The sequence below is a fragment of the Brachycentrus maculatus genome, unplaced genomic scaffold (assembly GCF_059751285.1).
Source record: "Brachycentrus maculatus isolate JH-2025_06_01 unplaced genomic scaffold, ASM5975128v1 h1tg000186l, whole genome shotgun sequence".
Taxonomy (NCBI): Eukaryota; Metazoa; Arthropoda; class Insecta; order Trichoptera; family Brachycentridae; genus Brachycentrus; species Brachycentrus maculatus.
Window position 1 is genome coordinate 1,500,001 of NW_028280937.1, and position 15,586 is coordinate 1,515,586.

At 37.4% G+C, this 15,586-nt stretch overlaps 2 protein-coding genes across 7 annotated transcripts in view; one reads left to right on the forward strand and one right to left on the reverse strand.

Moving 5' to 3' along the window:
* LOC148307894 (uncharacterized) overlaps window positions 1–2,709 on the forward strand; it is an 11,248-nt gene extending 8,539 nt beyond the window's left edge. For both annotated transcript variants that reach the window (XM_088262711.1, XM_088262712.1), the window contains 3 exons: window positions 1,023–1,096; window positions 2,224–2,378; window positions 2,462–2,709. In XM_088262711.1, coding sequence (XP_088118837.1) covers window positions 1,023–1,096; window positions 2,224–2,378; window positions 2,462–2,502 — 270 coding nt within the window. In that variant the 3' untranslated portion in view covers window positions 2,503–2,709. The remainder of the gene's footprint in view (window positions 1–1,022; window positions 1,097–2,223; window positions 2,379–2,461) is intronic.
* A 2,324-nt stretch (window positions 2,710–5,033) lies between these two features.
* Gdap2 (ganglioside induced differentiation associated protein 2) overlaps window positions 5,034–15,586 on the reverse strand; it is a 109,967-nt gene continuing 99,414 nt past the window's right edge. For all 5 annotated transcript variants that reach the window (XM_088262709.1, XM_088262707.1, XM_088262708.1 and 2 more), the window contains 5 exons: window positions 12,559–12,712; window positions 12,333–12,472; window positions 10,918–10,972; window positions 8,135–8,278; window positions 5,034–7,901 (listed from right to left, as the gene is read on the reverse strand). In XM_088262709.1, the coding sequence (XP_088118835.1) occupies window positions 7,857–7,901; window positions 8,135–8,278; window positions 10,918–10,972; window positions 12,333–12,472; window positions 12,559–12,712 (538 nt within the window). In that variant the 3' untranslated portion in view covers window positions 5,034–7,856. The remainder of the gene's footprint in view (window positions 7,902–8,134; window positions 8,279–10,917; window positions 10,973–12,332; window positions 12,473–12,558; window positions 12,713–15,586) is intronic.

The following is a 15,586-nucleotide window of genomic DNA, read 5'->3' on the forward strand; positions in this document are numbered from 1 at the left end:
CATTCATAATCAGTTAAACATATTTATTTTTAATAACATTTTTTTGTTCAAGTGTTTCCGATATGACGACATATTTAAAGTTTCATCTTTTAAATTAGATGTTATTTTGTCACACATACACCCAGGTAAAGGTGCTGGAAACGCACGCTAGCAGTGTGAAACACTGCTTGGCATTATTGACATTACACTGTTACAAGCAGCTTCCAAGTATTTTCCTCTTTTGTTTCCGCGTTTAAAAAGCGTCATCTCACGTTTCAATATCAGGTCAAGTAAATTTTCTAATACAAGTTATCTGAAAAGGCTCACCGGGAGATAAAATGATGAGTTCCACTAAGAAAGTTATTTAATTACAGATTAATATGGCTGGGACGGGGGCTTAGGTAAGATAACTTTATTAAAATTTAGAAAGACGACTGCGCCCAGTTTTGTTCAAATTCCATTTTCAATTTAGTCCCCCGAATTTCGTGTATACCGCATGCGTGTTCCGTATCACCGTATAAATGCTTTTATAATCCATGTTGTTCATTTCATATACTGGCACGAAATGGTAGTTTGTCATTTACAAAATTTAAAAAAAGGCATAATTTGCCCACATTTGAATGTAAAAACCAATATTTTACAGCACCAACATTTTTTTTACGGAATTGTAATATATTACTTTTAATATGTTAGTTATAATTAACATTTTTAACTTATGCACAATAAAATTGTAACAACACATAATATTGAAAGTACCTATTTTTCCTTCTGAAATTACATTATCAATATCAAGGACCATTTGCAGGACCAATATCACCTGATTTTCTTGAAATTTGGTTAGCACCCTGGCAGTCCAGTATGCATGAAGCACAGGGCCAATATCACCTGCTTTTCTTGTAATTTGGTTAGCACCCTGACAGTCCAGTATGAATAAAGCGCAGGACCAATATCACCCGCTTTTCTTGTATTATTGTGATGGGAGTATACAAATAATTGATTTGATAGAACATGCCTCTTTGTATATTGAACATATTTGTTTATAGATGCTCTATCCAAGCTCATACCTGGTGGGATGCCAGGATACGAAAGGCACAAAAGTATGCTACTTCTACAATGAGTAAGTCAATCAAATATGGAAATCATTGCTGAATTATAACTTTAATCACACAACATGAATGTGGTATTCTGATTTCCTTTGTGGGTGGTGTGATGATCTGTGTGATGATTGGTTTGGTTCTCGAATGGTCAGTCTCTATAACTCAGCGTACCTACTGCCACCGCAGCGCATGTCCTCTGTAGTTTGTGCCTTGGCACATGCCCTTGGCAATCGTAAGAAGCAGACCTGGGTGTCTTATATCATCCTTGACTCCCCAGCCCTGCTTAATACCTCGTTGTTCCGACCGATGAATCTCCAACATGCGCCTGCAGCACCACATCTCAGCACCACACCTCTGGCTGCCCCCTTTCTGCCAGCCTGATGCTCCAGTACAGTATGCTCCAGACTAGAGTTATTCTTGTTTTTAAACAAGATTTCTTATTGATTGCGCTATTCTTGCTTGTTTTATCCGACTGACTATTTCTGATACTAAATCCAAAATGTATTCATATCCATTTAGAATTGCATATTTTCTATTTAATTACAATCCTGTTGTACCACGTGTGCCTAAAATCAATATAAACACGTTGGGTTTATATTCATTATATTCACCTTGTATTTTTGTAATAAAATCAATTACTAATTATTCCAACTCTTTAGTTTGCTTTGGTAGTTTATTACATAGTTGGCACCTCTGGAAGTCTGTAAGTAATTATTGTTTCTTCACTATAATATTTATTCAATATCACCCTAGACTGGTATATCTGAGACGAGAGCTTGCTATCAAGTAGCGAACAATCAACATGACACTGCATCAATACGGCGCAGTGCCTTATACACCTTGGGGTGCAAATAAAAAGAAGAATCGTTCATCGACTGACTGTTTACCAGTTTTAAAATCAGAATTTAGAAGCCGATTCCTGGAAATAAACAAGGCTCGGAATTTCCAATAATTTCCAAAGGTCCAGAAGGATTACTCACTGCGTATTTAATAATGCCTTTCTTCTTACACTGCCACGGCTTGTTTCCCATAAACCAAAACTAATGCACATTTGCAGACATAACCTATTGACCTTTTCTCCACATGTAACAAAATGTATGAGCATTATCAATGTCAGCATTTAAACAAAATTATTATGATGTTTCAGACTACCGGTACAGAACCCTGGACCACCACTATTTAGTTCCCAAGCATCACCTTGTTCGGGTCACTACGACCAATTATGTTGTCATTATGATCGCCCGAAGAATATGTACGCATACGGTGATTGTATAGACGATGATACCGGGGAGCCAGAAACAGGTTTAGCATATATTCAAGCTTAGTACGATTAGATCAACATACAGATACATAGGATTATACTAACACGTGAGTTTCTTCCACAGAGCCGATGGAGACGATTGATTACCTTCCTGACAAATACTGAAGACATGAGAGCCCATAGAAGGAAGAATTGATTAAAGAGGAATTGCCTTTAAACACTATCACGTGAATTATTTATAGTTACATATAATTAGATACTCAGGGAATAGACATATGTCAGCTCAGTATAAAACCATAGCCATAAGATAGGAGACATCGACTTGCTGTCCCAGAGATAAACAGTCCTAAATAAATAGTTTTGTTCAAGTCACGACTCTGTGTATTAATTAGTCTTTACTTCAAAAATGGCAATTGCTGGCCTTCATTTAAATGAATAGGTTTGTTGTTTTTAACATTTTTATACATTTAAATGTATAAAAATGTTAAAAACAACAAACCTACTTATGTAATTTTTAATATTTAAACGTAAAATCACTCGGTCTTGCTTATATAAGAATAATGAAATAAAAAGTATTTGAGAAATAATAAATTTATTTTCAATTACTTAGACAATAATAATTATTACGGATTAAATTAAAATATGTATATGGAAAATAAATACATGGGCATTCAAAATGAAGATATACTAAATTGATTTCAATAACTCGGGGTGAAAATGTTTACATGTTTCAATCTAAGCTAATAATATAAACTTTAATTTCTTCAATGTTTTTCGCAGATACTTTGTGGCACATTTTACAAACATTATAAAATAAAACAACTTTGTTTTTAACCACTTTTTTTATTGGTATATTTTTTCCCCAACTGGTTTCGACAAGAACCTTGTCATCATAATTCTAAAACATTGAAATATTCATAATTAGGTGAGTGGTTTAAGAAACTTAGTTAGGTTTGGAGTGAGAGGGGTGGGGGATGTTGAATTTTTATTACTGTTATTTCTAGGAATAGGAATTGGAAAAATATTGAAAATGTTAAAATACCGTTACTTAAATTCAATTGATTATTAATCATATTTAAAGTGTGTTTTATCTCTTTTTTAATTTTAAAAATCTCTTAATTATACAATGAGTTAACCTTTTTTAATAGAATGTAGTATTTCAATGCCATTTTCAAAATTAAAAGAATGTTTTTTATTTAATATACGTTTAGCGAATTGGGAAAAATGATTATTACTCAGGCATCTCATGTGTTATTTTATCCTTATATTGAAGTTGCGCGTTGTTTTACCCAAATAGAACGCTGAATAATCTTCCTGATTAAGCCAAAATATCATCTTCATCTTTACAATTATTTAAATATTGACCGAAATTATTTGCCGTATAAAACGCTGGTATTATGTCGTTTGGAAGATCTATAAAATTATTTTCAAAAAATTGTTTATGTATAGGAATCTTCTCCACCTTCTATTTTCAATTATATAAAAAAAATTATAAAGGTAATCATTTTGAAGTGTTTGTTTTTGTTTTTTATTTAATATATTTTTACAACATTTTGAGTGTGTCCAAATACTTGCTCACAAAATCTGGATTATCTCCAATTACAGGAGTTATTTTCATATATAATTTTTTGACATCTCATCAAAGATGAATTTGAGTAGTGTGGTTGTCAATAATGGGTAGAATTGGTGAATGTTACACGTGTGTAAAGTGATCACTTAAACCAGCCTGTGACGGTCGTCAGCCCCGTAAATGCCCAAACTTCCATATTCTTCTTCATCTTTGATGAGATGTCAAAAAATTATAATATATTTTTTATTAATTTTTCATTATATCCATTTGGATTACCAATTGTTTTTATCATATTTAATTGTTATTTTTTGACATTGGTATATTTATTAGTCTATAGATCATTGACTGAAACGCTGAGTTTATGTGTGATGTGGGATGGTCTGAGGAATTGTGTATAATTATATCTGTATATGTAGGTTTCCGGTACATTTTAAATTCAATTTTATTATTTACTAGTGAAAGATTTCTCGTCGAAACCGGTTGGAGAAAAAATGTACCAATAAAAAAGTGGTTAAAAATAAAGTTGTTTTATTTTATAAAGTTTAAAATTTATTGAATAATTAATAAAATTGGCATAAAATATTATTTGCATTAGGCAACTATAGACAGTTTGGTAGGAATTGGAAATTAAAAGTGGTTAACTTGACAGTGAAATAACAGATTTATAGTAACAGGAATAATATTATTTCTTATTTAAGAGCAGATTACCAATATTTGTAAAGGTATATGGGATCAATATTTGTGTTATATTGTTTCGCAGGTCATTAAAATATGCCATTGACTTTTTGGTGAAATATTTCAACAGTCTAAACAAAGTCATTTATAAAGTTTTAAAATAACTACCTACCACTTCCAACAGGATAACAATAATTATACTAAAATGAATATACGTTCATCACCGAGAAAGAAACTGCATTTTAGACAAATAAACGTCTACTTTTGTGAAAATAACACAATCCATCCAAATTTTGATTGCCTGTGCTCAGTTAAGTGGGCTCACATTTCGCATTCAACATATGTTACCATAATATGGTAAATACGCACCTCTGAAATTTCTTCATTTGGTAGGTGTACCTTGAATATAAAAAGTTTGCGGAACACTGCCTTGGTAAAGTGATTGCTTGTATTGTTATTACATTAAGAGGACGGGGCAAGTTCCTGCTCCACTGATGGAGTGCCCTAAAGACCTTCACGAAGCCACTAGAGAACTCTGTCACTTACACAAAGGCCCTATTGTCCTACTCAACTTGCGACCAGTTGTATTGATTCATTACCTTAGTAAAGTGATTGCTTGTATTGTATTACATTACGAGGACGGGGCAAGTTCCTGCTCCACAGATGGAGTGCCCTAAAGACCTTCACGAAGCCACTAGAGAACTCTGTCACTTACACAAAGGCCCTATTGTCCTACTCAACTTGCGACCAGTTGTATTGATTCATTACCTTAGTAAAGTGATTGCTTGTATTGTATTACATTACGAGAACGGGGCAAGTTCCTGCTCCACTGATGGAGTGCCCTAAAGACCTTCACGAAGCCACTAGAGAACTCTGTCAATTACACAAAGGCCCTATTGTCCTACTCAACTTGCGACCAGTTGTATTGATTCATTACCTTAGTAAAGTGATTGCTTGTATTGTATTACATTACGAGAACGGGGCAAGTTCCTGCTCCACTGATGGAGTGCCCTAAAGACCTTCACGAAGCCACTAGAGAACTCTGTCAATTACACAAAGGCCCTATTGTCCTACTCGACTTGCGACCAGTTGTATTGATTCATTACCTTAGTAAAGTGATTGCTTGTATTGTATTACATTACGAGGACGGGGCAAGTTCCTGCTCCACAGATGGAGTGCCCTAAAGACCTTCACGAAGCCACTAGAGAACTCTGTCACTTACTCAAAGGCCCTATTGTCCTACTCAACTTGCGGTCAGTTGCCTTCACCTGCACTTTCACCGTTTACTGGTAAAGTGGATATGGAGTTTTGTCATTGCTATTTTCTAGATAATAATTAACCCCTAGCCTGCACGGCTGCTTTCGATAAGCGCAACATGTTTACAAAAAATTATTTAGTACAAAGTTAAGATTCTTTAATTCGTAAAGGAAAAACGGATTTTCCTATTTTTTTACCTTCGTTCGTGCTAAAAAATTGTTATTGCAAATGTCAAAAGTCAAAACTTACCCTAATTTATCAACTTCCTTAAATTAAATTACTCACTACCCTCTGTAAAGCACCGTAATTTAAACAAAAATAAAATAAAGATTTACAATAACAAAATTAAATCTTTAAAAAATATATTTCATCCGACATATATTTAATAAAAAGGTAATTACGTTCCGGATGATACATTTACAAATAAATCCTACAAATTAAAACTCGGAGAAGTACTGTAGATTATTAAGTATTTGATTCCTATTGGTTTACTCGAGTATTTTCACACAAATTGAAGGTTGGATTTGGACAAGAATTAGGCCGTTTATATCAAGGGTCACAGGCTTGGGGTTGAATAAATATAAATAAAAACCATAGTCTTTTCAAATCTTAATCAATAAATCAGCACAAAATGAACCATTCCGATTCCAAGCGGAATATAATAGCACTACAGTAAAATATAACACAGATAATATTATAGAAAATAAAAGTTTCACTCAATTAGAACATACAGAAATAAACTAATAACAATTACCAACAGATTCATTAAGAAAAGTCAAAAACAGACCCCTTAATTTGTTGTGTAACAATTTTGTGCCTTCTGATAATATGTTGATCTACATAGAAGTCGAAAAATTGCTACGCAACTAAACAGTATCTTTATCTTTTCGAGTACCTTATTAAATATGGAATTCTACAAAAACAAAATTATCTGAATGGATACAAGGCATTGAAACATAACTGAATAAAATACACATAAAGACAATTTTCAGCACAAGTTGACGTGTTGGCACGACTGATGTAATAATACATATGATGTGAATAAATGCTAACATATTCAGTTTCAACAATCTATAATAACTATGATACATTGTAAATAACAACAGATAATGTACCTATATCACTTCAAGTGGGAATAGTTCCCTTCATAAGCTTTGTTATTTCTAATCAACAATGACTTTTCTTACCCGAGAAAGTCAGAATACATTATAATACAAAAAGTAACATTTCAAAGGAGGTACATAATATTACATTTGATTAAATTCATAGAAAGTTTAAACATTTCATCTACATTGAGGGATTTGTATGATTCCTATCGGCTCGTATTAGTACATCCAGCGTGGAAGTATAAGTTTAGTAAAGCGTGTTTCCAACTGCAAAGTGCCGAGTTGGGATAGATGCCATGCGTGTACCTCTACACCGAGTAAATGGTTAGCATTCATTGGCGTGAATACACCTTACCTTATCTCCCAAGTAGAATCACAGTTGCCGACCCGACGGTTTCCTTTTCTCGTGATACTATACGTAGCAGATGGGGACTGCGAGTGTATATACAGGGGTTGTGCAAAACGCATGACCATCAATATAATCATTTACCTAACTTACTAAAATATCAACAACAGGTTAACTCTTAACGTTGATAAAATCATTTGAAATAATTTTAGGCATTTCCAAGTATACAATTTCAAGCGGCGCACATAAAAATTTTACATCAAAAAGTTGTTTTATCAAAAATTACACTGTCACAATTTATAACAGCGGGGTACTTTCAACGATTCGACTCTAGCCTTTGTAATATAACTCTCACTGACGTTACACCTAAAATGTTTTAATCCCTACTAAAATATTAGTCACCTATAGAATGATATTGCTATGCGATAATTCTTCACTCGTCACTCACGCCACTCCGATTCTCTTCAGTCCTCCGATGAATATAAAAACTATCACTTGAACTTTGTCCTTAATAATTATAACAAGTATCACTTTTGTTATGGCGCTACCATTTTGTGTCCTCTTCTTACGTACTCAACGGGTCTGGTTGGAAATAATGGAGACCATTTATCTGCAACACATGACTCAATATTAAAATAACAATTTGATTTAATTATGTTCTCTACATCTTCAGTGTAGAAAAGGCACAAAAGAGGACCGAGTACTGAAGGTCGGGGTAAGTCAGTAGATAAATATGACCGAATATTATAATAAATTATATATTATATCGCGGGAATGGGATACTGCAAATTGTACACCGAGTCTGAAAACAGGGCGGCATCAATACGAAGACCAACTACTCACAGTCATGTCGTACTCCGTGATGTAGGCGGGGATCTCCAGCTGGTCTGGTTCCATGACGGAGTACAGGTACTCCACTCCGGGCAGGTTCTGCACCTTCTGCTTGATGGCCGGAGCCATAAATGTGGTAAACCACCAGGTCATCATCTGAAACCGTATTATCGATTCCCTTTTAAACTAACACAAACCTCGGTTATCGGAACAGATATACGATGCAATTATTACTGGCACACTTAAAGTAAACGGAGGCTCCATTTCATGAAATAAGGATCTCAAATACCAGAACTATTATTATCGGAGGAACTGGGATTACCAAGAATATCGTAAAGAAGTGAGAGAGATAATTTGTCTGTACGCGGGTTTACAAAACCTTCCACAAACAGGGTGATCCGCTGTTATTGTAATATCAACTGCGATATTACGCATTAAATTTAAAGAGTCATCATTTATTCACGTGATCAATTCGACCGTTAAACTTCTACTTCCTTTGACCTACTTAAATAACGGTTTTCTAACCGTCGATTCATCATGCGACCCGGACCACGCCTCATTCCAGGACTATCGGCCTAGGCGAGTGGACGTCCTCGTCGTGCGGACTGTCGTCTTGTGACGGAGCTACGTCTATTTTCCGTTGAAAACTTAATTTATTTATTGAAATTGAACTTTACTATTCCTAGTTCGAGTGTGCAAGTTTGTGATCCGAACTGACGTGGACCAAGTGGAAATGCAGTCGACATAGTCTCACAAGAACGTGCACGCGTGTATCGTCTGGTTTAAATTCCCGCCAAACAGCCTAACAAAAAGGGAACGCCGTCGTGTATTACGTCGGCTTCAAAGCCTACAATACGCAACTCTGAGATCTTCCTGCAGCCTCATGTCGACAAAGATGACGCCATCGAGTTTGCACCATCAGCCGCTAGAGCGGTGACGTAACATCGAGTTTGCTGCATCACCCGCCAAATCGTCCCAGTGGATGACGTCACATCGAGTTTGCTGCTTTAGCCGCTAGAGCGTTTCACAGATGACAGCTGTGAATTGCCGCCATCTTGACATCGAGTTCGCTCAGTCTCCGCCAGAGCGTTTGACAGATGACAACTGTCACACGCACATTTTAATCACACATTCCTAGGTAAATTCGTTCCAGGATAGTTTAATAGAAATTCAGCCAACACATAAACTTTAATCAATAGTCTGGTACAGTCTATCTAGTATTAAAATTAGTTTTAAGTAATATTTATAAGTGTTCGTGCTACATAACCTCGAATAAACCCATTGTGAAAATGCCTTAGTCTTTCATTTGGTCTAAGAGATACCCCAAGTAAGTTTTCAGATAATTCAATTGATGACCCATGCATTTACACCCTGAGAGTCAAGAGCAATTGTTCAACACCACTGAGCAAGTCAAAGTAAACCATACATGTAAAGTAAATGTATCATTACATTATGTGATAACTACCGAGGCATTACCCTTTGAGGTCTCTACTGGGGTGAAGCAAGGCTATGTACTAGCCCCGTTTTTCTGCATCAATATGTTCGACTTTCATCCTACGAATGTCAATCCCATCGGATCGAGGAATAGCAGTGAGTCCTGCTCAGAAACTATGCCATTTAGAATATGCGGACGATGCAGTTCTAATAGAAACATCGATCGCAGCCCTGCAAGATATAATTGACTCCCTCCAAATAAACTCCACTCGGTTAGGTTTAAGAGTGAATGCCAAAAAACCAATGTCATGTGCAACTCAGCCTGTCTGGACCGAGACCAACATCTTACTTGTGAGGGACGAGCGCTCGTTCCAGTGGACACCTTCAGATGCCTTGGAACACTCATGGTGGAGGATGGTAGTGTCCAGAAGGAACTGAACATACGGGTGGGAATGGCAGGAGCCATATTTAATAAAATACGCAATATCAGGAACTCACTGCTTTACTCAACAAAAACTAAGTGTCATCTCTTTAACGCCTGCATCCTAACAGTGCTGCTGTACGGGTGTGAGCACAGAGCACAGCAAAACACAGAGCAAGAAACTGGCAAGTTTTGAAAATAGGTGCCTGAGGTGAATACTGGGCGTAAAATGGTGTGACTTCCTCAGGAATGAGGATGTGAGGAGAAGAACCCAACAGCCCCTCGCCAGCCCAACTGGAAGTCCTGAAGAGGAGAAGGTGGGCATGGTTGGGATATGTCCTCAGAATGCCACCTGAGAGCATTAACCCCTCATGTCTCTTCTTCCAACCGAGGATTCCGGCGCCCCGGAAGGCCGCTGACGACCATTCACCGACTATACTCTACTGAATTCTACTGAACTTCGAGTTGCCGGACTGACCTGGGAGGAAGCCAAGAAGATGGCGCATGACAGAGTGACTTGGAGAAGTCTCATGTTGGCCACATGCTCCACCTAGGGAGCGAACATGGGAAAAAGAAGAAGAAGAAGAAGAAGAAAGAAAATGGTTGACAAGGTTTGTCCACCTCCGTAGTGTAGTGGTCAGTTTGGCTACCGTGCTTTAGGGTCGGGTTCAAAACCCAGGGAAGTCAAAATAAATATGGATGATTTATGCTCTCGTATTTATTTAATCACCCTAGACTGGTACAAGAAGCGGAGCTGCTTTCATGCAATTAACGATCAAGATAACACTGTGTCACTACCATACAAACATACGTTAAAAAAGAAAAGAAGAAAATAAAGCAAACGCTTCGCTCCAAAAATATTCCAAACAATCAGCGAGATCTCAATATTGGCATCCAGAAAACAAATTGCACATTGTTAATATATTTAGGAAAAATTCACCTTGGTCCAAATAGTCGGGTGCACAATATAGAAGGCTTTGAGGTTCTTCTTGTATCTGAAAACAAAACCAAAGTATTTAGCGATAGCATTTCATTCATAAAAACCAGTATAAGAATAAAATGGCAATAATCAAAAAATGTTCTATTTCAACTGATTGGGCGCATTTGAACGCTGTTAGAGAAACTGTCGGTTCTATTGTCTGCTTTTCCTTAAACGTTTAAATGTCCTCAAGGGAGTTTTCCAAAGGCTGACCAACCTAGTCCAATTCTTCCGGCTTCTTCTGCTGTAATTACACACCACTCTCCTATGGGGAATAGGCAGAGAGAATAGAACGCCACACCACTATGTCTTTGCAAACATTCTTCGCCTCTTCCATATTAGTACATCTCCTCATACCGATTCACCCGCCAATTATATCCACTCCTAACCTGACCAAGTACTTTAAAGTATTTGACGTACCTAACCGTGACAAGTTTTTCTCGGTCTCTGCTCCTTTTTCCAGCCTTTTAATTTTGTTTTACCATTCTTTCCTCATTCATTTGTTCCATATGTCCAAACCATCTCAACACACCTTTCTTAATTTTATTGATAATGCTTATCTCAGCTTTTATGTCTAAGAACAGCTTTTTCTAATAATCAATTAAATTGGAGAAAGATATATAAGTATATAATGACAAAGATATACGGGGATTTGTTCTCAAGGATAACTTTTAAACTTTGCTGGAAGGTGTTAAAGGCACTGATGTTATGGCACATGCATATATCATATATGCATGTATCGTCTATTTAAAGGTCTATCTATCTATAGGTCAGGTACTACGCCAGTAATCAGTAGACTGCCGGAGGTCTAGACAATATCCCTTTCTTGTCGCAGGTAGAGACCTGAGGGCAGCATATAATCAGCATGCATACCCGCATTTGAATCTTAGAGCTATCTATAGGCAACACTTGGGTCAGATACTACGCCAGCAATCAGTAGACTGCCGGAGGTCTAGACAATATCCCATTCTTGTCGCAGGTAGGGACCTGAGGGCAGCATATAATCAGCATGCATACCCGCATTTGAATCTTAGAGCTATCTATAGGCAACACTTGGGTCAGATACTATGCCAGCAATCAATAGACTGCCGGAGTCTAGACAAAATACCTTTGCCGTCGCAGGTCCCTCAGCATACAATCAGCATGCATACCCGCTTCTGAATCTTAGAGCTTGATAATCTCTTTCCAGTGTAACTAATGTTTTTATTCAATATCCACACTTCACAACGTTAACAAACGTTGATTGTAATCCTAGTGAATGATTACTATATAGTAATAATACACTAGTAGTTATTGTCCAAAGCTAGAATTACAATGATCCATCATAAAATGAATACTTGGAGAGAACCATGAAGATAGAGAAATAAAGTACTTACTTATAAGGCAGAATACTGTAGACTTCTTTGAGCCAAGCAAAAGAAGGATAGTTTGCTCCCGAGGTGAGAGTGTGGAAGTACGCTATCACATAATCTCCCTTCACGATAGGGTCCAGGAGCGCTATGAGGTACAGCAAGGCCTGCAAGGAGAGGTGAGGCGGAGTTAGCGTGCGTAGCGGCCGAGCGGGCATGCGTGACTACTCACTCTGGCGGGCTGGGGACCGACCTTGTCTAGATTGAGGTTGCTGAAGGGAAACCACTTGCCCACGAAGACCACGACGGGACGCCCCAGGCGGTCCACCCCGCTCTGGTACAGGCAGCCGATGCCGGACACTTCCGTGAGGTCCTCCGTCTTGGCTCGCCTCAGGAGCCGCTCGTATCTGCGAGGGACAAAATCAATTCCTTCATCAACACCGATAGAACCAAATCTAACATTTAATTATGTCACCATTTTATCCATATCGCGCATATGTTTTAGCCAGATTTTAGTTTCTGATGATCTGGTTGTACCCAGTCTTTTTTGGCTGTCCTCGTTTTGTTCTCCCGTTCACGTTTGCCAAATATACTTTCTTAGTCATTCTCTCATTATCCATTCGATCCAAATGTTCACACCACCTTAAAGAATTTTTCTTAATCTTTTATAAAATACTTAATGTATTCATGTATATCATTTAAATAAATTATGAAGAAAGATTATGAAAAAAGCCTCTTGGGAACTTCTGTCTTTGCGCTTTGTTGCTGAACCGAGGTACTTTTAATTTCTTCCCACTTTCCCTTAAACGTTGCGAAATATTTAAGAAAATACCGATTTTCTAAAACTTGTTGGTGAAGAAATCAACGAATACAAATGGAAATCCGATATATTTCGTGTTCACCTATCATCAAATTTACACATCATCAAGTAGGCAGGGACCAAGGCGCAGTCGGGTAGACGCTCGACTGGGAAACTGGCGTCGCGGGTTCGATTCTCGGCGATTGCAAAATAAATTTGAGAAATATTTATTTTCAATCGATCCGAGTGTTGTATTTTTCATATCTGTATTTCCTGCAGATAATTCTCCTTATAACTCTACTTTAAGTCCAAAGCTCTGTTTTGCAGGTTATTCCTTTTAAAAGACACGCTATCGGAATCGGCCGATATACAGTGGAACCTCTCATAACGAATAATTCGCACAGCGAGCATATCACAGAGAAAGGGCAGGTTCCTTTTTCACGACATTCACTTGTGAGTTGTTATTCAGGTGACTCGAGGTGGATTGTTATCCAATATCGTAACAACCATATTGGAGATTGTAACAGAACACAGTCAAGAGCTGATGGAGTTGCAATGGGGGAGGAAGTAACAGAGCACAACGAGAGAAATGCTGAGAAGTTGCATCGTACATATCAGCAACATCAACAAGTATCACCCTACTAAGGAGGTGGCTATTCGTGCTACAAATTTATTCAATGACAATGCTGTGACACATTTTTGCCAAATTTTGAAGCGTCGGCAAAAACAAAGCCGTGTCTTTAGAAAGTTTTCTAGTTAAAAATAATGAATTATAAAAAAATCTAAATTGTATTTCAAGTTGTTACACTCCTTAACAATTTATAAGTAATCTTATTTCTGTCCGCCTCTGTAGTGTAATGGTCAGCACGCTCGGCTACCGTTCTGGAGGTCCCGGGTTCGATTCCCAGGGGGGGTCAAATAAATATAAGTGATTTTTTCACTGAAATATTTATTCAATATTACCATGGACTGGTACCTGAAGCGGAGGGCTGATCACCTTTCCTTCATGTGTAAACGATCAAGATAACACTGTGTTTATATGAAGCAGTGCCCTATGCACCATTGGGTTCGGATAAGGGTTTTATTATTTATTATTATTTCAAACGTTAATAAAAATATTTAAAAATTGAGTATTCTTTCGGCACGGAACGCATTATCGTATTTTACATTGATTTCTATGGGAAAAATGTTTCGCTTAGCGAGTAAGATGCTGGAACGAATTATACTCGTTATAAGAGGTTCCACTTTAATCCATGCATTATTACGTAACACAACTGTATGTAATTTTATTATTATTAATAATTTTCGTAAAATAGTACCACAGGGGCGCGCGTATAACAAATGTATGGCAAAATGTTGCCGAACGGTTTCGGCTCGGTAGTCGCTAGTCGGTAGTCGCTAGTCGCAAGTCGCTAGTCGGTAGTCGCGCGAGCAAACGAAGGTCCTAATTAGAAGCGTAACGTCATGTTGCGACAGACCAGCAAATATAATCCAATTGAGGAAACAATTCGGCAGCAATAAATATATAACTCAGAGCGTATAACAAAACAGAAAATAATAAATACGAACAAGTGTCTCGGTCACCCAAGGACACCGCGAGAGGGGTAAATGTCACCCAAAGTAAAACAGGAGACGTTCACAAATATAACTCGTTTCCATAGAAATCTGGCAAGTCAAGACTATGCAGTTTTAACTCGGTAATAATTCTCGTAACTAACTAACTAACTAACTAGTTAACTAGTTAACTAAGTAACTAGACAAATCTTTGGTAGAGAGCCGCGGAGGGTGGAGGTACGAATGTAACAACACTGCCACCTCCGACACTCGTCCACATTCTGGTAGAGAGCCGCGGAGGGTGGAGGTACGAATGTAACAACACTGCCACCTCCGATACTCGTCCAAATCTGGCAGAGAACCTCTTTTGGTCAAAACTTTCATTTGTATACAATAAAGTTGTACATCCAGTGTATTTTCCATCAAATTAGTTAAAATAGAAACTGAATATAAAAGAACTATTCATAAATTGTAGATCTGAAATAGATCGCATCATTCGGCCATGTCGTATTTGATTGCATGTCATACACAATTTTCTTTAATATAATTTTATACATAAACATTGCAAAATGTTCCCTCGGCACGGAAAAACTCAGTGAGGGCACATTATTGTAATTTTTACTACGAGTATGACGAAATAAAAATAAAAATAAAATTTCCAATGTGGCATCCAATTTTTGCGTTATTTAAACATACGGAGATCATCCATGTAAAGATGGCGGAGAGTTGGAGACGCGCATCCTCCTCGTCTGACTCCACACTTGAGGTAGGATACTTTGGAAACGGGCCTTGTCGCTCCCGCTGTCGAGTTGGCCTAAATACTAAACATGTACAACAGAATACACGGGAGCCCATTGTTGACTAATATTGGGGTCGAAAGCCTTCGTTTGTTGGTCGTGGACGTATCCGTAGAACATCCGAAAGAATG